Consider the following 22,120-nt stretch of genomic DNA (forward strand, 5'->3'; position numbering starts at 1 on the left):
GACATTATTCTTATTAAAATATAATAACTCGATGCATATCAAGGTTTAAGTAAAATGGACGCGTTGCAGAAAGTCAACAGTCCCGGAAGGTCAAATAATTTATACCTGTGCCTCTAGGTCAAAAACTACAATGTTTGCAGTGTCTGTAGATCAAAAATCCCAGTAAGTCAAATAGTACAGTCCGGGCTAAAAACGTAGTCTATGTTAAAGCAATTGACTTATTGGGAATTTGACCTAATGCAACAGCAGTTTTAATAAAACGAAATAAGATAAAATATAAGTTCAGTTTCGCTGAGTCAACAGTGCCGGAAGGTCAAAAGTATAATCTGTTAAAAACAACGATAGTCCTCTCGACGCATGACTTCAATAATTTCGTGTTTTGGTGTACTTAAAGTTGTGCTAAGATTTTGAAAATTGGCACAGAGCTTCTTGGTTAGTCCTACTCAATGACTATTTTGTTGGAACTTTAAACTATTTACCGATCTAATTAATAAAAATTGATATGTATGGTGAAATAGTTTTAAATCGTGATTTCTAACATGAAAAAGTTAGCATGCGAGATTTTTGTTTGTTTTTGGGTTAGAGAGGTTTTGTCTGTGGCAAAGTTGTAGCCAAAAGTGTGATGCGTAAAATATATTTTTTTGAATTTTTTACAATCAGTGGTTCAATAGATAACTTGGGTTGAAGAGGACGGCAAATTTAGCATTTCGCAACGCATGGAAAGAACTACATCGTACGATGCGACTGCTGAGTGGACTTTTAATTTACAGTTCTAAGGACAAGAAAAAGATGAATATACAGATTACCAGTACATTCATATTATTTATAAAACATCTTTCTGTATTACCAGCTTACATTTTTCACTTATATTAATAAGAATACATCACAAACAAGGTGTTAAAAATAAGCGGAGAGACACTTTACCTAGTAATTCCTTGGGTCAAAATAAACAGAAAATGAACGATAACATTTTTTCCAAAATCGTTTCGCGTTTCGTTAACCAGATATCCGCCATTTTGTATTTTTTACATACAAATATTTATCTTTACACTTTTCCAACCGATGTTTATGAAACTTGGTATGTACGTTAAGGTAGGAGAGACCCATGTTATAAAAAAAGATTCATCTCGATTCACCCTAAAATTTCAAAATTTAACACTTAACTACAATATAATATTCTTTACTATACCACAATATTTACGTATCACCATAAATCTTTAATAAAATAAAACGTCCACTTTTTAAAATCCAAAGTAAATCAATTTAATCTTCCTTTTTTGAAAAATATAGTAAAAAAATTAAGCGATGTTAAAATAACGACAGGCGAGTTTCGATCTGGGTGTTTCAGGTTTGAACCTAGGAGGATTTAACATTAATTAACATTAATGTTTAATCCTCCTAGGTTTGAAGTGATTGAGAGGAATACATGAAACCGAAGGGGGGAGGTAGCAACAAGTGCACTGGTACTTACTAGTGTCCAATTACAATTTCAATTGTAATTGGGATATCGGATACGGTAAGAATTAGAGAAAACTTTAAATGGGGGACATTCCTTTATTTCTTGTGGCAGTTAAAAATATGATTTTAGTTTTTTGAAATTCAGCCGCCATTTTCCAAAATGGCGGCCAAATTTGAAATTTATTATGGAACACCCTATATTTTATCATGTTTTCGGATAGAATATGCAATTTAAAAACTTTTTTATAATTGACATTTTTTCGATAAACCGACTCGTTTAGGAGTTATAGCCTATGGAAAAATGACTTCCGGTGTACATTTTACATCATGTAGCTCCTAAACAAGTAAGTTTATAGCAAAAATGGGAAGAGTAAAAAAGTCTTACAATTGCATCCACATTCCAAAAAGACCATAAAATTCATTAAAAATATGAATTATATTATTTTAAAAAATGGCGGCAAACTTGAAAAGTGGAAAACTTTTTATTTTATAGTCTTAAAGGAATGTAGATGCAATTCTAAGACTGATTTACTTTTTGCAATTTTGCTCTAAACTTACTCGTTTAGGAGCTACATGATGTAAAATGTAAACCGGAAGTCATTTTTCCATAGGCTGTAATCCTAAACGAGTGGGTTTATCAAAAAAATGTCAAAGCTAACAAAGTTTTTAAATTGCATATTCTATCCGAAAACATGATAAAAAACTAAAATCATATTTTAACTGCCACAAAAATTAAAGGTATGTGCCCCATTTAAAGTTTTCTCTAATTCTTACCGTTTCCGATTTCCCAATGGTGGACTCCTTGAGTTGATCACCCTGTATATATGAATTTGAACGGATGGTGTTTTTGGCCTCTAGGGACCTCAAAACGAAAAATTAAATCGGTCCCGCGGGTCCAGGTGTTACCATAAGTACTACGGTAATACCCCCGCCGCAGCAAACCTGCAGACTAAGCGAATTTCCATTTGCCTGATTGGATTTACACTAAAATGTCTCCTTAAAAATATCACATTTATTCCCTATTTAAATAGAATCAGTTTAACATATACTTAGGTTTGCTGCAACAGGGAGGGTAAAAGTGTTTTTTATGTAAAATGTTAATAGTTAGTAAGAAATAAAAACATTTTCTAAATTTGGGCAAAAAATGTTAATAAACAAGCAAACTACAACAGTTTACTTATTCTCCATAAGAATAACATGGGAATTTTAAATTTACAATTTTTTGAAATTTTCTCCGTAACCATTAGGTGCATTATAACGCTTTATATACTAAATTATTTGTTTTTTTAAGCTCTACAAAATAGTTTGGAAAGAAATTGCAAAATTTTATGTTTTTTGAGTCAAAAGTAGGAAAAACCCATTTTTACCCCATAAAACCCCCCAAAAACCCCCGTTCCCATGGTCCGATCATGCTGGTTCGCGAACTCGTTCGAATAAACGTAGGCTAACTTTGTGATGTTGTTGTTGTGGATCGTAGGAATGTTTTAAAAACGTTTAAAAGAAAAGTCCAGGAAGTTCAGAAATACCGAAACTATAAACACGAAATGACAGGTTAAATCGTAGTTATAATAGTCAATCAGCTGCTCATAGTATTATTATCTTTAAGTGTTGCCAACCTATTTCCGAGCGTACACGGATTACGTGCATAATAGAAAATGCTTTATTATTGTAACTATATTGTATTGTATTTTTACGTTTGTACCAAATTTCATCAAAATCGGATCGTTTTTGCTCGAGTTATCGCGCTAACGGACACATATATAAATATATATATATATATATATATATATATATGAATTTGAACGGATGGTGTTTTTGGCCTCTAGGGACCTCAAAACGAAAAAAAAATCGGTCCCGGGTCCAGGTCTTACCATGAGTACTACGGTAATAGCTTATTCCCTATATGGGAAATTCGCTAATAGCTTATTCCCTATATGGGATATTCGCCAAAAACGTAATAGTTATATAGAACAATATTACATTCAACCAGCTGTTAGTTAAAACAAATTATATGGGACTAAAACAAATCAAGATTCCTTTAAAAATAATTTGAACATAATGAACATCCTACAATTTTACTATGCATATTTAATTAATCTGCCATCCTCATACCTAAGAATTGAATGTATCAATGGTCAGCATTACACATAGTATAAATATGTCAACTCTAAATATGTCTTTAAATTTGTTTCCAAATGCTGAATGTTTACAGCTGTTATGTTAAGCAAATTATATTGTACTAAAAGCTAGCTTAGAAGGTAAGCGTCGGCTGCTAGACTTTTTAAAAATTAAAACTTAATTTCTAAAAAACTGGGACCCTTAATTATAATTATGGCTTTGACATTCCCTAGTTCTCAAAATTATCTTTCTTTCAACATAAAAATTATGAAAATCCGTCGACTGGTTGATTCAGAATGTGAAAAAACCTCATTTACGTTTTAATAATATATATGATAGTTTGGACAGGTTTCAACCCTTCCGAGGCGTAATACATTTACACAGTTTATGTGTAGACTACATTATAACTCATAAAATAGTTCTACAATTAAATGGATCTCCTTTTACAAACGTATATAATAACCAGAAATTTTCAGATCGTCATTGCGTGTATTTTATGCCACAAATTTTGACGAAAGGCTTTTCATTACATAAACTATACCTATTTACAGTGTTGACCAAACAGTTGGCAAGAAGCATTAATAGATAATGTACCAAATATGATAATTTTAGCTTTATTCTAATTATGACAAAACACAAAGTAACTAAAAGCGAGTTTTGTTGGTGTAGTAAGCGTTGCAGGAGGTCTACTTTACACTGAATCGACGTTCACTTTTATTGCTTTTGATCTTCCGGCACTGTTGACTCAGCGAAACTGAACTTGTATTTTACCGTATTTCGTTTTATGAAAACTGCTGTTGCATTAGGTCAAATTCCCAATAAGTCAATTGCTTTAACATAGACCACGTTTTTAGCTCGGACTGTACTATTTGACTTACTGTGATTTTTGATCTACAGACACTGCAAACATTGTAGTTTTTGACCTAGCGGCACAGGTATAAATTATTTGATCTTCCGGGACTGTTGACTTTCAGCAACATTCCCAGTAAAATCATGGTTTGATGTAGTATATACAGGGTGGCTGAAAAGTAACTTACACCCTCCCCCCCCCTTAACTTTTCAACCATTTGAGATATCTGTAATCTGTTTATGGCAACCTTCTTAAATATGAGGGGCTACAATAATTATGGTCAATTTTGAAAATTTTGCCCTTAGGGGTAGTGGGGGTAGGGGGTAGCTCAAAATTTTCATATGACAAGTATAGTCGAGTTTGGTATCATTATACAGGTCTTGAGGAAACATAACAATTGACATAAAGAAAACCAAAATCGGCCCACTAGCAAAATGGCGCCCTAAAACGTTTCAAATCCAAATAACCTAAGGGCAAAATTTTTAAAACTGACCATAATTATTGTAGCCCTTCATATCCAAACAAGTTGCTGCAAACCGATTTAAAATATCTCAAATAGTTAAAACGTTAAAGGGGGGCAAATTAATTTTCAGCCACCCTCATGGTTATTTGGATTTGGGACGTATTAGGGCGCCATTTTGTTATTAGTGTGCCGATTTTGCTTTTCTTTATGTCAATTTTTATGTTTTGTCAAGACCTGTAAAATGATACCAAACTCAACTATACTTCTCATTTGACATTTTTGAGCTACCCCTTACCCCCACTACCCCTAAGGGCAAAATTTTCAAAATTGTCCATAATTATTGTAGCCTTTCATATCTAAGAAGGTTTCCGCAAACATATTTCAAATATCTCAAATGGTTGAAAAGTTTAGGGAGGTGTAAGTTACTTTTCAGCCACTCTGTATATGAAAGAATTAGGTTTGTATAAAACACAAAGTACATCTACAATAAAGCTTTTATGATAAAACTGAATCATCATTATTTATAAAACTAGTGGCATGTAGGACAAAAAGCTCAAATGATGGCATTTGCTGAATCTGTCTGTTTTGCTTTGATGTGTGGAAAGGACTGACATGGAGCAGGAAACTGAAATAGTTATTTGTGTAACTAGTGGTGAAAGTGGCACTTTGCTGCACACGAGAGCAATGTTTACGCACGAGCCGCAGGCGAGTGCGGAATGATCTCGAGTGCAGCAAAGGCCTTTTTCACTCGTGTTACACATTATATTTTTCCTACAGTCACTATAAATCATATAAACAATTAGTCTTTCAAACACTATACAACACGTTTTTAGATTCAGCTGGCAACACAAATGGTGCCCTTAGAGAAAGTAGTACCCGCGGTCCGTATCACTCCGCTATTTTTCCTCGGCAAGAAATGTGCTCCGCGTTTTGAGAATATAGTTCCGTATGTTTTTGTAATTTAAAGTGGTTTCCGCGCCTAAAAAAAATGCTTTAAATGTATTTTTTGTTTATTAAGATCGTAGGAATGTTTTAATAACGTTTAAAAGAAAAGTCCAGGAAGTTCAGAAATACCGAAACTATAAACACGAAATGACAGGTTAAATCGTAGTTATAATAGTCAATCAGCTGCTCATAGTATTATTATCTTTAAGTGTTGCCAACCTATTTCCGAGCGTACACGGATTACGTGCATAATAGAACCACGCTGTTTTGTGTTGTTTCGTTGGAATCCTGATGTGCGGCAAAGTATAAACCGTGCGGCAAAGTATAAACCGTACGGCAAAGTATAAATATGCAGCAATTAGCAGCTTTCTGTACTATAAACAGTACAAGGAAGCCAACTTTGTCGGGTGACTGTAGGAAAACACTATTTTTGCCGAACGACGGGTGTACAAACATCCATACACACTTGTAGTAAACTGGTGAGTAGCTGCTAGTAGCTCGGCAGATGCAGCAAGGACAGACCCGCCTTAAAATGGTATTATTTAACCAAAATCGCTTGGATTTGTTTTTCAAGAACCAGCTAAAGTGAATTTTGAGGTTTATTCATGTTTGGTCAGCTAGGTAGGAGAATCCTCGAAAATGAAAGACGTACCTCAGTAGAAACCTCCTGGCTTCTTCTTTGTTTCAACACAGAGTAACATAAGTCAGAGAGGAAACCGAGACAATCTTTCCTCAGAACAAAGTCATCAAGTGTGCCCAGAGACTCGAACAAAACTGAAATATAGCAGCAGAGAACAATACCTTAGTCAATGATAGTACACAATTAAATTACACTAGGAAGATATTAGATAAATATATCCTTCCACTATTATTTAGGATCACAGAACAGCTGTGTAATATGATAGATACTATAAGAGTTTGGATATCTTAGCTCTGTAGTTTAAAATGTTATACAGTATTATTTTTTTGTTTAGTCTTGAACATTAATTTACATGTCCTAAAATGTTTGTTTAGCATAATCCATTCTTAATTACTGTAAATGTACAAGACAACCATGTTTTAAATGATTTGACTATATGGATTAAAGATAGAAATAACCACACTTTTATTATCAACATTTAACATATTTTCAAGTTTTGCTTAAGCAGTTGTCAAGTTGTTCTTTGACCACCCATAGTTTCTAGTTTGGTGTTTTAACTTAGCAGGTTTTCAGGGGGTTATCTATTTTGGCAGCTGAATAAGCCTACCGGACTATCTAAAGTACAATTAAAATAAACTTATCTATTTATAACCACTACTTTTGAATAAAATATTTTCTTTTACTTTATAAGAATTTAAGCATCCTGCAATTATTTTCCAATCATGAATGTCCTTATGATACATATTATTTATGTCTTTCATATAAGCGCAAAAAACAACCTACTTACATGGGGAAATAGAAAAGGCACTCTTCGGGTTCACTACTGCAAAGGCACAGTTTATTGTCATGTTGAATTGTTTCTTAAGCTTTTCATCAGCGTTGAGATCAAGTCCGAACATAGTAAAAGCAAGAGCATCGCTGAGGTATTCAATCACACACCTAAGACACAACGACAACAGGTAATTTTAATTTAAACTGATGTTTAAAAGATTCTCTTAATAATAAGCTGTAGAATGGAATCGCATTTTGTTTTGTTTTTCTTCATCACTAAATTAAAACCAGCGTTGTGTTAATAATTTTAACTGAATATGAATCATTTTGTTTTGTTTTTCTTCATCACTAAATTAAAACCAGCGTTGTGTTCATATTTTTAACTGAATATGAATGCAATAGTTATTTGTGCAACTAGTGAGCAAAGTGAGCAATTGCCTCTCTAGAGTTGCATATTATATTTTTCCTACAGTTACTATAAAACAAATAAATTGTTAAAAAAAACGTAACATATTTTATTTTTACACAGAAGTGAACTTTTAATATGACTAATGATACAACAGTACATCTGACCAGCTGATTTACAGTCAGTGCTGCCAACGTATTTCGCGCGCATACGACGTTGTCTGCATGTTACGCGCTTACTATTTTGTGCCTTCACATTGCTAATCTGGAGTGAGACAAAGTAATTAGAGTGAGACAATGTTAACATTGTCTCACTGATGAGTGAATTGGCCACTTTGCTTTCTCAAATCAGTGATAGAACATGTACATTGTTAGGTAACTGTAGGAAAAGTGATTGTATGATGGAGTGAAATGTCCTCTGCATTTTTCATTGGCTAAGATAAGCTGTTAATGTTAGCAAGGATCGTCTTTTCTAGTATTCGTGGGATCAAACCAGCAGCCTTCAGATTGCTTGATGAGCATTAACCATTATACTACTCATCTACCAAATATATATTTCTCATAATGTTCAACACGTCACTAGTTTTTTAACTATACCGTGCTTGGTTGTAAAAACTATATCAGTAATGTAGGTGAAGACTTCAAGATATGTCATTTAAATCAGGTAATAATAGGTCTTCTCTTCAATAAAAGACTTTAAGTCTTAAGACGTTGACCCCTAGATAACAAATTAGGTGTCTAGAATATAAATAAACATAACCGAGTTGTAAATGGTTTGTTCTTCTTTCAAGAGGTTTACACTGCATTGAAGTTTACAGTTCAATATAAACGCTTCTTACTTTGATACGTTGACTTTGGCATCGGCTTTAGATTCTCTTATGATCAGTTGAGTAAATGTATCAACTGCTTTGTTCATTCGAGGCACCAACTGTAAAAATCACATGTTAAATAAATTACTGATCGACACAAATCCTGGAATTCTTTGATATACGGTATTAAGTACAAGGGGAAAAATTAAATAAACGGCAATAACAATCTGACACTTTTTTTTCTCCCCCGCTTGTCAACAACCCTTATCATGAGTAAGCGGTGGGATTAACTCTGTGGGGTAAATCAAAAGTTACAATAACTTTTATACAGTACACTTACAGCAATTTTTTTATTTTTTTAGATTGTCAGCCTCTTTTTACCCTTATTTGCCTGTCCACTTGAGCTATGGACCTATGAGTCAAACATTTCCAGCAAAGCAAGGAGAAGGATGAACTGTACTGATAAAAAGTAAAGATAGATACCAGGATCCGAACCCTTTGACACGCTGCCTTGGGCCCGAAGTTGGCGGTACTACCGACTGAGCCACCGACTCACCAAAAATAAAAAAAGCAATCAAGGTTTACCATTTATTTTAGAGATAAAAGGACTAAAACATACTAAATAGAAATCAGTCAAGCCGTTCTTTGAAAATCCAATTTTCCATTATTTTATGGGGTTTTATGGAAAAACCACATAAATTGCAATAACTTTTGAACCGTAATTTTTACAGTGATGGGCTGTACCCTGTTTTTAGGGTTAAAAGGACTATAACATAGTACATTTTAATCAAAATCGTTCCAGCAATGTTTTGAAAATCTGATTTGTTTGTTAAATTATTGGGTTTTTATAAGAAATTACCATTAACATCACAATTTCAAAAAATGAAAAAAAAACTTATGGAGATACATATGGATTAGTACCCCCATACCAAATTTAGCATATATACACATCCACACATATAGACTCAAACGGAAAAAAACTTTGAAATCTACTTTTTTGGGGTCAGGGGGACCAAAAACCAATAAAACCACCCAAAACTCAAATTTGAAAATTTTGACGAAAACCACATGCTCTTGATTACTAAAACCTACTACTGTAGGAGGATTAAAAAAACTTAAAAGGAAACCTGTTCTCCATCTAAAGCTGTACCTAACTAAGTAAATTTGACTGGGAGGAGGCACTGTAGAGAGAAATAAAGATAAAATATTTTTAGTTTGATGTATTTTAATGAAATCTTTACTTTAATTTTCATAAGTCTGACCCTCTCCTTCACATTATGGAGGACACCACCAGACAAAAGTGGTGTAATGTTGATTCGGGTCTTTCTAAGAACCCTGACTTACTATTAAAAGTTCATTGACATTTCTCATAGCACACTTGGCAAGCTGGATTTTATAGTTTATTTTTTATTTTTACCTTCTTGATGTTTTCAGATGAAAGTGCTGCATTGGTAACCTCCTTGATACTTTTGGGCTCCGTACCTTCAATGGCTAAAAGACTCTTGTGTAGAATCTGGTTCTTCACTCTGTATGCCTAAAAGAAGAATCTGTTATTTGATTAAGGTCAAATTTGTGGTTATTGTTTAAGGCTGTTAACAAAATGAAAAAAGTATGTATATGGCACATCGAAATAAAGCTTACCCAAAGATACCCCCCCCCCCCCCCCCCCGAGCTTACCCGATGTAGATTTGCCGAAGATTATTTTCTAGATTTTTCAAGATTTTGTTTTATCATTTATAGTATTACATTTGTATTATGGCACCTTATAGAGATCTCAATTTTTTAATTTACAATCCTGATTATTTTGTCTGATCGCTGTCTTTCATTTATTTATTTGGTTATTGTATAATGAAGGAACCCCCAAACAGGCTTTGCCTCGGGGGCCCTACATTTTCTCCCAATAAATTGCACAAAAAAGGGAATTAAATTAAAATCATCTAGGTATAATTCTTAGGTTTCATTATTATGTTAATATTGTTGTGAATAAGCCAGTGTTTTTTTTTCTTCTTAGTCAGTCTGACACGTGGTACATTTCGTTTTAATAGAATATTATATCAATTTCTTTTTATTGTGTTGTGCATTGTAATTTTAATTATTGTAATACTTGTATTACTGGGAGAAAATAAATATTCTTATCTTATCTTCTTATCTTATTTGTATTAACAAATTCTCTAGACCTCTACCCTACTTGCTGATTTCCTAAGAGTAGTCGCTATAACAGGATTTACTGGCTGGGTAGCTGAGTGGTTATAGTGCTCGCCTAGTAATCAAAAGGTCGCCGGTTCGATCCTGAGAAAAGCCAGTAGCTTTTTGATGGTTCGAAACGGGAACCAGCTGTTCCTGATCATTGGGCTTTAAATAAATGATCCTAACTAATGAAACCGCTGATCTTAGTCAGTAAAGCTACACAGGTCATCACACACCATTCTACACTCATCTTTCACTCATATTTGGGTTAAAATACGCACCTAAGTGGTGTCCCCATCTCAATGATTAGGAGGGGGTCTGGACCCCCCCCCCCCGAAATGTAAGAAATAAATTTTATTTTTTGTATTCAAAATTATGAGAAACATAAACATGCGTTATACTGTTTAATTGCAATACCAACGATCAACTCAGCAACTTTAATAGTATAGGCTGGTGTCAAACTCCAACATAATACCTTTCAACAAGTATACTAGATGTTTCCCATTGTTTCAGAGAAATGAAGCACTGCTAGGAAAATTTTCGAATAAAGTAAGATTTCAATTGCAAAGATTTTCAAAAGATTCTTATAGAACAGAAGGAACAGAAACAGTTCATTTTCCATTTCGATGCATATGACGTAAAGACATAAGACATAAGACATTTATTGATCTTTAGGCAATTACATGCAATCGATCTTGTCATGGAAGCTTGTAATGCACAATAAGGCTGTCATACAACAGTAAAACATGCTACACTGAAGCAAAATAATAAGTTCATTCTATAAAACTAAATAAGAGTAGCTAAAACTAAAGCGATTGGGCATAAATTATATCTACCAGATATATATTTTTACGTTAATGGCTAAAGAGACTCTCGCCAATCCAGTGTATACATTAAAATGACTTGGATCTTGATAGGTACAGTACTCTCGTTTTCCTGGAGAAGATTGTGTAAAATGCCATCTTGAGTGTTACAGACAGACAGACAGACAGACAGATAGACAGAAATTTGGATGAGACTTGTTTCGGCTTCTTTAATGTATAAAACGTAAAAATAACCAAAAATTTAAGATTCTGAGAAATGTACAGACAAAACTCTAATTTTATTTATATAGATAGTTCAAGATGGGTTGAAGTTTACTTTTTGAAGAAGAAAAGCGATCGATGCCTAAGATGCTTTCAAAACGTACAACAACAAAGTAGAAAATTGTACAGCAAGAAAAATTAAATATCTTCAAACAATGGAGAGTAAGGGGGGAGAGTTTGATGGATTTTTTAATTGCAAAGGTATTCAGAGAAGATTATCTAGCAGCGGTACGCATCAACAAAACAGAGTGGCTCAACGGATAAACCATACATTAAATGACATGGCAAGATGTTTGCCCATTGAAGCAAATCTTCCTGAAAGGTTTTGGGCAGAAGAAGTAGCAATAGTGGCTCATATTAGGAATAGATGCTCATTAGATGCAATTGGTGTATTACTATAACCAATATCCATATAATAGATATAGCAGAGAATAATTCCAAATGTATTGTACTTCCATCAGTTTGGTTGTAAAGGTTTTATCCTAAACAAGACAAATGACAAGATTCAACCAAGAGCAAAAGAATGGATATTTGTTGGATACTCAGATGTATCAAAGGGCTGGAAGATGACCCAAAGGTCATCCTTTGGGTAAGAAAATCAATACAACTCGAGATGTCATTTTTGACACATCTTTCTTCCCATGTGTCGATATAAATCATAATAATTCAAGCAATACTTCAAGAACATGAAAATGTAAAGAAAAATCAAAGTGGTGTTCAAGGTGATCAACCAAAAGGTACTTATAAGAAAAATGCACTCGAAGGTAGGCAAACATCCACAAATGAAACTAAAGAACATTTGTCAAATGAAATGGAAGAGATTGGACACTATGAACCATAAAATACGATTGATGGAAATAATAATGGAGATGGATAATGATCATCAGAAAAATTATATTAACCTGACAGTAAGAAAATTTGAAGGAAAAGCAAGAGATATTCCTCCTAACAGACTATCATTAAAAGCTCAGGGAAATAAAATAATAAGCAATGTGATTGCACCAAAATCTTGGAAACAATTGGAGAAATTACCTGAACTTGAGAGGAATCAATGGATTGTAGCAGATCAAGAAGAAATGGAAGCTTTATTAGAAAATAACTAGAGGACCCATGCTGCTCCGCAGCGTTACAATTGATATAATATCCGAGAATTAATCAAATTTATGATTTTTTATTGAGTAATACAGTATCTTGATCTTAACTGATCCAAATGATCAATAACTCAAATTGAAGCCTATAATTTGTTGAATTTTTTGAGTCTAAAAACATTAACAATACTGGAGCTATTGATTTTTGATCATAGATAAACCTTATGAAAAATAATTTGTTTGTTGGTTGTTCACCTTGAGTTTGCTTGAATTGAAACTCATCCGATTTGAATAACCAATAGCTCAAATGAAAGCCGGCATTTCACTGAAGGTTCTTGGACCAAAATATATAGGATTATATATAATTATAACTGGTGAAATACATCTTAAATTGAAGTAAGAATTCAAAAATAAATCATATTAATATTTTTGGTCGAGTAATACAGTAGGTAAATATGTGCAGATGCTTGATGGCAAATCTTTGCGTGCATGCCTTCAAATTCCCACACAACACAAGAATATCCTTGGAATGTCCTGGGGATATCCCAGTGGGATATGGGGGATATCCTCTGTATATCCCGCAATGTCCTCGGGATATCCTGGGGAACTCCCTGGGAACTCCCTATGTCCGCCCAAATCCTGATCCCTGGGATATCCCACCAGGATATTCCTGGGATATCCCACCAGGATATTATACACAAAAACACTAAATAATAAATATTTCGTCCGAAAAGCACTTTTACCACTTAAGTATTTTAATTAAATAGTTCATAAAAACAATTTTTTGGAAAAAATAGAAACAAAAATATTTTTGCACAGACGAGTATTGAACCGGGTACCTCTCACTTATGAAACTCTTACCTTACCTCCTGAGCTATTTGTGATTGTTGATATTACTAGTTTTCAAGCGGTTAAAGAGGAGCCGACAGCTGAAATGGTCGCAATACTTAAATATTTTTGATACTATGATTCTGTTTAGGCATCAAGTTGTTAAATTGTTTTTCTGGGAGTTGTAGAGGATACTGTAATAAGAATATAGATTATAATTGTTATATGATTAATTAATATTTCCCCTTAAATTTTCAACCAATAAATTTTCTTAAATAAGTTTGAATTTAAATTAAAAAGAAAATATTTGCATTATTATTATTATTATTGTATGCAGGTGTATTATTGTTATTATTATTATAAAATGGTAAAAATTTACAGTTTGATAGTTACTCTGCCCCACGGGGATATCCTACGGATCTCCAAAGGATGTCCTAGGGATATGATCGGAAAACATGATTAGTTTTTATAAATCATTAGTAACGTTATTAGTTATTTTAATTCAAAATAGTATTGAAATACTTTTTAATAACGTTTCTCAAGCACTTGTCACTTGAAAAAATACATCCAATACTATAAAATATGTTTTAATATAGGTAGCCTACCGAGAATATCCATAGGAAGTCCCCAGGATATCCTCAAAATGCATTCGTTTGCGATGGATATGTGCAATATCTTAGAGTGATCCTAGGGACATTCTCAAATCCTGGGGTCTATGTGGGATATGTGGGAACTGGTCAGGATCCTGTGCTGTGTGTGAAAGCTGTATTCGGTAGCATATTTCGAGAAGTACTTGAGTTATTAGTGGATTTTACAAATAAATTATGAAAAAAGGATATCGTGGATATTCTAGGGATATGCCAAAGATATTCCTGTCCCTCGATCAAAAACCCTAAAAAAATTAAATTAATTATTGTAACGGAAATATGCCAGGAATGTCCCAGGGATATTCCTATATCTCATGGGATATTGGGACGTTTTGGGAACTCTGTGGGATATCCTGAGGATATTCTGTGCTATGTGGGTTGAGACCTAAATCATTAAAATCGTTAGGGTAGAAGAGCCAAACGAACTCGGAAAAGAGAAACCAAATTAAAATCCCATAAGAAATACATGAGGAGCAAATTTCGTTTACCTATAAGCCGAGTGGGATTATAGATAAATATATGCCAAAGCGAAAGCTTGATGGCAAATCTGTGCTTGCATACCTTTAATTTGTGATCGTAATCATAAAAATCGGTTGGGTAGAAGAGCCAAACGAACTCGGAAAAGAGAAACCAAATTTAACTCCCATAAGAAAAACATAGAGAGCAAATTTTGTTTGCATATAAGCCAAGTGGGATTATAGATAAATATATGCCAATGCTTGATGGCAAATCTGTGTGTGCATACCTTTAATTTGAGATCTCAATCATGAAAATTGGTTTTGTAGCAGAGCCAAACGAACTCAGCAAAGAAAAACCAATTTTTTAAAATAAATAACAAGATACATGGGAACTTGTAGATTTACCTCAACAGAAAACGGCAATTAGATGTAAATGGGCATTTAAAACAAAGTATGGAGATTACGGTATGGTTGAGCGCTATAAGGCATTTAGTAGCCAAAGGTAGGCTAACTCACAGAAATATGGGGAACACTACAGTGTTAGCAAAACGGGAGTGCCGATGGACACCAGGTCAAGTCCCTTCAAACGCACGCACCCCAACAGGTCTCCATCGGCACTCCCGTTTTGCTAACACTATATGATGAAATATTTGCTCCAGTTGTTAAAGCTGGGTTTTCCTAGGCGCGTAGTCGGCGAGCGGAGAGAGGAACGCGGAGAGCGGACTCCACTTGTCTTAGGCAATTTAATGTTACTGTTTTCCTAGAAGCGGAGCGGAATGCCATGTTAATTTCAATTCCGCTCTCCGCGTTCCTCTCTCCGCTCGCCGACTCCGCGCCTAGGAAAACCCAGCTTAAGTGAACAACAGTAAGAATTTACCAAGGCGTACGGAATTTTACTAACCTTGGCAACAACAAAAGAGCTGACTGTGCATTATTTTGGTGGAAAAACAGCCTTTTCAATTGGACAATTGGAAGAAGCAATATATATGCAACAGCCAAAGGTTTTGTGAAATCTGATAATGAAGATAAGGTTTATAAATAAAGAAATAAATTTATGGGTTAACAAGCAGCTTAGGTCTGGAATGAAACATTGAATGAACAGATGATTATTTTTTTTTTACTCAAGTTAACGTGTTAAAAGACACTCACATAGTACCAATACATATGATTTTTGAAGGTATGGTGTTTTTGGCCTTTGCTCTGGGGATGAAAAAGTAAATCAGTCCCAGGTCTAGGTCTTACGATATATGACACCTTTGTTTATATAACTTATATTTCCTATATAGGGAATTCGCTAAAAGAGTATAACCATGTTTATAACTGGTAGAGAATTTTGGAAGCAGAGACTACTGGAGAATGAAACAAGCACATACAGTCTTGTAGACAGCTGGAGAACAAGAGGCAAATATAGAAAACTGGAAATAGCTCAACTCATGTGACAAAGCAAGACTTATTGAGATGCAAGTAGTAGTAGAACTGGTGCAGACTGCAGGTCTGAATTGAGGGAGTGGATAAATGTTTTTGCAATAAAAACACATTTCCTTGTATCTATCTTCTATCTATATAAATAAAATTAGAGTTTTGTCCGTACATTGCTCAGAATTATATATTTTTAGGTTATTTTTACGTCTTTTACATTAAATAAGCAGAAACGAGTCTTATCTCAATTTCTGTCTGTCTGTCTGTCTGTCTGTCTGTCTGTCTTTCCCTTTGTCTGTAACACTCAAGATGGCATTTTACGCTATCTTCTCCTGGAAAACGAGAGTACCTGAGTGAAAATTTAAAAACGTACGTTTTCAGGAAAAGCACTTTGCAAAATTTTTTCCCCTTTTTTCAAAACTTTTATTATTATTTTTATTTCATCAACATTTTAAGTTTCATAAAATGTCCATGGTAACGCAATATCTTTGGTAGTTTTCTTTTTAAAGAGCATCTTTAGTAGAAAAACACAAAATCCTGTCACGACCATAACGGACGTTTAAATGAATATTAAAAATAGTTAATATTATTTTTATAACTATGTTTTGCTATAAACTAATTTACTTTTATGACCATTATACAATAAAAAGGTCACTGAGCTTTTAGTATATTTGGTCTTTCTAGAAAAAAATTTAAAAAACTCAAAAAATAGAAAAAAGCCAATAAAATCTTTTTAAGTTTGTATAACTCCGAAAAAACTTACCCGAGACCCGAAAAATCGTTATGTTTGTATAGAGGTGTGCTTCTTTTGTGTATAAAACATTGAAATATGACGATATTTTAATTTTTGAAATTTTTATGATAGAAATCATAAACGTGATGGTCAGGGACAAGCGGTACGGTCGTGAATTGTCTGGAATAATCTAAATATTTCCAAACAATCCTTCAATTATACTGTTAGTTATAATAAAACTATGTGTTTCAATTGAACTAAACTGTTCAATTTACAATTATATTGAAGATATTGTCACGACCAAACACACTATAATCCATAAGGCTGGATTGGTCGTGAAAAAAACCGCGATGGTCGTGAACCTTTGGTCGTGAAATTACGTGTTACTTGGCTCTGTTCTGGCGGTAGCCCTGCACCTCATGTTCGAGGATACAAAGTGGACTTCTAGGTTGATCTAGCAATTGAAATATCTTATAAACAAAAATTAACACCATGTCTACTTCATCGAATGACTACGTACGGTCATGGACACACCAAAATTACAAAAAACACAATCTTTCCTTTATTAATCTTGTAATTCCTCATTTCAACTCAAAACGACCGGCACTACAATCCTGACGTACACCCCGAACTAGTCTCTAAAACCAACTGACTCCATCGACGCCAGGCTTGCCACTGTCGTGCTCCAAAGTTGAAAATTTTCCCCAAATGGTCGTGACGCCAAATCGAGGGACAGACTTATTTTATCATGGTAGTCAGTCTGCAATGACAATAAAATTATAATATGCTCCTTTTTTGTAAGTTTAATAACCATTGATGACATAAAAATATGGCTTTATATATTTCGGTAAGAATAATTAGTCTAAAAACAGCGTGAAAGTTGGAAAATGTACCCTAGGGACACGTCATGGTCGTGAATTTCGAGACTTTAAAAATACGAAAAAAATACCTAGAACCTATTTAAAACTAAATAAATGTGTGTAACATGTTGCCCCCGTCCCAAAAAATATTAAAACACATAATAATAAACTACAAATCCAGTATCTACGAAGTAAAAGGCCAGGGACATGAAAACGTACGTTTTTAAATTTTCACTCACCTATCAAGATCCAAGTCATTTTAATGTATTCACTGGATTGGCGAGATTGTCTTTAGCCATTAAAATATGGCCTCACTACTTTGTAAATAAAATTACGGACGTTCAAAAATGTAGTTTTGTGCGATTTATGTCAAGTTTTCGTCCAATTTTTATTGCATAATCATCTATGAAATAACGAACAGCTGTTCGGATCAAGATTATTTTTCCTAGCTGTCACTGATATGTTTACAAATGTTGTTTACAAATACCGCAACCTTTTTCAATCACGTTTTGAATGTAAATCCCAAGTGATTAAAAACGTTTTTCTTACATAACGGATTTAATTAATCGAAAGTGCAATAATATAGTGTAATAGTGTAACCGTGTAAATATCCAGTTCAGGAACCAGAGATTCTTTGTGTATAAATTGTTCTTGAGTTTTGATAACCAGAAAGAAGACCTTGAATCAGTGTTGTATACGGCTGGGAAACTTTAAATTTAATAATGATCGTCGCCAATGGCTTAGAAATATGGTTTCCACTCATTGACACGGCGCTTCAATTGCGGTTGTGTAAAGTAAAAAAACACAACTGCAGTGGGTGATTGTAACAGAGGTTTACGGATGATGCTAAACTCGCTTTTCTAATGTGTTATTTTCTGTTCCTAAGTCAATAGTACCTACTCACCGTGTGATGCAATCGCTGGACCATACAGCCAATAGGCCCATAGCCCATCTCTTGGGTACGTACGCCTACCCAATTATTCATAACTAACTGTTCGACGACGATCCTTGATACCGGTACTTTTCCCTAGAATACACGGCCTACCTACTTAAGAAATAAAATTACAAACGTCCAAAAACCCAACGTTGAGTAATTTTTGTCACATTTCCTTCTAATGTTATTAGATAGCCTGTACCAATCATTGTTTAGAGAATAGGTACGTAATCTATTAAATAACAAAAAGTTGTTTGTATGAGGTTGGTTTTTTTTTCAAACTGACACCGATAAGTTTACATTAAAAGTTGTTTACAAATAAAGCAATTAATGGGAAATAACTTTGATTGCCGTTTTAAAACGTTTTACGAGAAAATCCAAAACCAAGAGATCAATAACCTCGGGACTTGATTAACTCATATAATTGGTCGGTTGTACTATAGTTCTCAACTGTGAACGTTGGTTTTTGGTACCGGTTCTATTCCTTAGAACCGTTGGTACTGTTGGTAGTAGCAAGAATCATTTTTAAGCACCAACACATCACTGTACTTTACAAATTAGTTATCGTTGGTGTTGCACCTTATTTATTATTACAGGCGTATTCAATTTAATTGATGTCTTAACTGTACAATTTTTGCTTTTTCTTTCTTGATTCCAAAATGTTAGTTTATGCTAAGAAAACGATAACGCATTTTAGTAAAACATTTATTCAGCAAACCATAATGAATTGTTTAAACGCCTTACGTTGTTTATGTATCAATAGTTCGTAGCCTATTTTGGTAATATTTACTATAAATTACCAATCGTCTATAGTACTTCATTTCATATAGTAAGCCGTCATTTCGGGTCATCATCGGCCCAAGCAAATATACATTGTTATGATGAAATTTGATGACATTAACAAAATATTTCAGATACTAATTTTACAAGTACTTTGTTATGCTTAAAGCGTAGCAAATCCCCTAATTAAGTTCTGTATTTTTGTGTGTATGTCTGTTAGTAAAGCATTAATGTCCTTATTTCTCAGTGTTTCACGGAAAGGACAAAAGCACCTTTATAATGAAAATGTCAACACGAATAAAGTGTTAAATTGGGAGTTTGAGGTAGTACCTTAAATACTTTTAACCATTGTGGAAGGTAACTTTCAATTATAGGCCTACATTAGGGCTATGCCTCATAGATCTATAAAGCATTTTTTAGTTTATTCATTGGATTTAACATATGGACCAACACGACCCAGGTTACATTTAATTTCGAAGCATTTGTTTTGGCTTGAAACTGTCAGATACTATATTTGCGAAGGTTTATATATAATAGTTTTGCCAGCATATCTGAAAATATGCAAACCAAATTCTGTTCTTAATAAAAAGGTTTCAATAACTGACTACAATAAGATCCCCGTGCGTAGAACGGGCACACAGCTAGTAAACAAATAAAAATCTGTAAAATTCACAAGTGTGAGTAATCATAAGTATCAGGGAGTTGATCAGATGACATTTTCTTATAGACAAGCTGAAATTTGATTCTCTTCTCTATTAGAATGAATATGGTGTCACACAACACAATGGAGGTATGGTTTTTGTGTAATTGTAAAGAGTTTTGTTTAATATGGCAACATATAGTGATAATCTGATTCCCTCTTCCTACATAATGTTGTCACCCGAAAATTTTGCACAATTTTCATATGGCCACATTTAGTGATAAAGTAGGTAGATAACTTACCCTTCTACTGCGGTATTTGCTTGACTGTTCATGAAGAACTTGTCTTATCAGTTGAGGCTCTGCTATTATTAGGTTGGGGATGGGGCCATCAAAAGTTCTAAAATAAACAAATTACAAAGTTAAAAGTTTTTATTACTTTTTTCTTAGATGTACTAGCAATTCGGCATGGGGCGGGGGAGTTGGCCCAAAAATGTCGAACCCCAAAAAACGGCGGCGACAAACTATACTACTACGATATGAGGTTAGTTTATTTACTTTGTAATTTTGTCATTGATTATCAGAAATAAGTCAGATTCCATAACCATTGCCATATAAAAATCGAGGCTCTGCCTCCGAGTCTTTAAAGGAAGGCTTATGCAAATTATTTTACTGCTTGACTTTTTGAGGAAAGAATAGGAAAATAACAATGTTTACTTGTTTTATTTCATCTAGGTAGCATTTTGTTGTTTACAATAAATGTGTGATTGCTGAAACTTTGCTTTGGATTAGGAATGGAAATATTGATAATATCAACTGTAACTACAACTATAACTATAACTATAACTAAATGTGTTATAGGTTAACACGCTCGCTCCGACAACGCCACCGGTGGTGCACGAATGAAATTTCAGTCAGAAGTAAATTTGTGTGCAAATAATCATAGACTAAAAAACGAAAGTGTGTTATACAAATAATTATAGATATAATAACACTACTTGTACAGATTCAGTAACAAAGTAAGATAACAATTATATGCTATTAAACCATGTACCACCCCTGATACATGTCAACCTGTCATCATGTCATCATGTTATTCCATGAACTTAAAAACAGAGATTGAGCATTAAAAAATTACTTTTTAGTTCAGTTTTTGATATTTAAAAAAGCTTTTTTAGTTTAAATAAATAAAATACTTTTTTGTAACTTGGGTGTTTTATTACGTAACCTGAATTTGGTTCATATACCAACCGTGGACACTTTTCATGTGGCTTCTACAAACACAAATACATAGTAAAAACACTCACAAAGACTCAGAAATGCCGTTTTGTTGCGTACAATTGCCATAGTAACGGTGGCGATTGTCAGAGTTTTGGGGGTCACCGCGTGTACCACCAATGGTACACGTCAAAGTTTTCAAAAACTTAATAAATCGGTAAAAAAATTGGAGAGAACGTGTTAAATAAATTAATATCGAAAATTACAATGTACGTGGATTCAATAAAGGTGGGTAAGGGTAATCTTATTAAAACGTGACAGGGGTTTTTCACGATTCTGAATCAACCACTTGAAGACTTTTAAAATTAACACAACTGCAGTTTTATTGTGAAATTATCGGATTTAAAATGCATATAGCATAGACATATAATCTGATAAAATAAATGGGTGGTCTTATATGACATTTGTTTATAAGATGATTTTCTCCATTAAAACTGTCCGAATTTTTCTTTATGCATGTAAACTAGCTGTTCCGAATTAAATTACGTTTTAATTGACTACTAGATTCCTGTACTTAGGACGGGCCAACAGCTCGTATATAATGAATGTGTGCAACAGAACGTACATCATGGTTCTTTTGATAATTGTTATAACTCACCCGTGAACCTTTCCGTATCTTTTCAGTCTTGCCAAATCCTCTTCTCCAGCTTGCTACAAATAAAAGAAATATTATTTTATAAACAAATCTACCTCGTATATTAACAGTAACTTAGTCAGAATTTATT

The 22,120-nt window shown here is 33.8% G+C and overlaps 1 protein-coding gene across 1 annotated transcript in view; it reads right to left on the minus strand.

The window, feature by feature from the left end:
- Positions 1-22,120, minus strand: part of LOC128982112 (cytochrome P450 3A11-like) — a 68,049-nt gene that overhangs the window by 15,362 nt on the left and 30,567 nt on the right. The window contains exons 3-8 of the mRNA XM_054401165.1: positions 21,994-22,046; positions 20,421-20,517; positions 9,877-9,993; positions 8,490-8,578; positions 7,262-7,413; positions 6,487-6,608 (exon numbers count right to left, since the gene is read on the minus strand). Of these exons, the coding sequence (XP_054257140.1) occupies positions 6,487-6,608; positions 7,262-7,413; positions 8,490-8,578; positions 9,877-9,993; positions 20,421-20,517; positions 21,994-22,046 (630 nt within the window). The remainder of the gene's footprint in view (positions 1-6,486; positions 6,609-7,261; positions 7,414-8,489; positions 8,579-9,876; positions 9,994-20,420; positions 20,518-21,993; positions 22,047-22,120) is intronic.

This window comes from Macrosteles quadrilineatus, unplaced genomic scaffold (assembly GCF_028750875.1).
Source record: "Macrosteles quadrilineatus isolate MER2022 unplaced genomic scaffold, UCM_ALF_1.0 Scaffold_1__1_contigs__length_201487025, whole genome shotgun sequence".
Lineage (NCBI taxonomy): Eukaryota > Metazoa > Arthropoda > Insecta > Hemiptera > Cicadellidae > Macrosteles > Macrosteles quadrilineatus.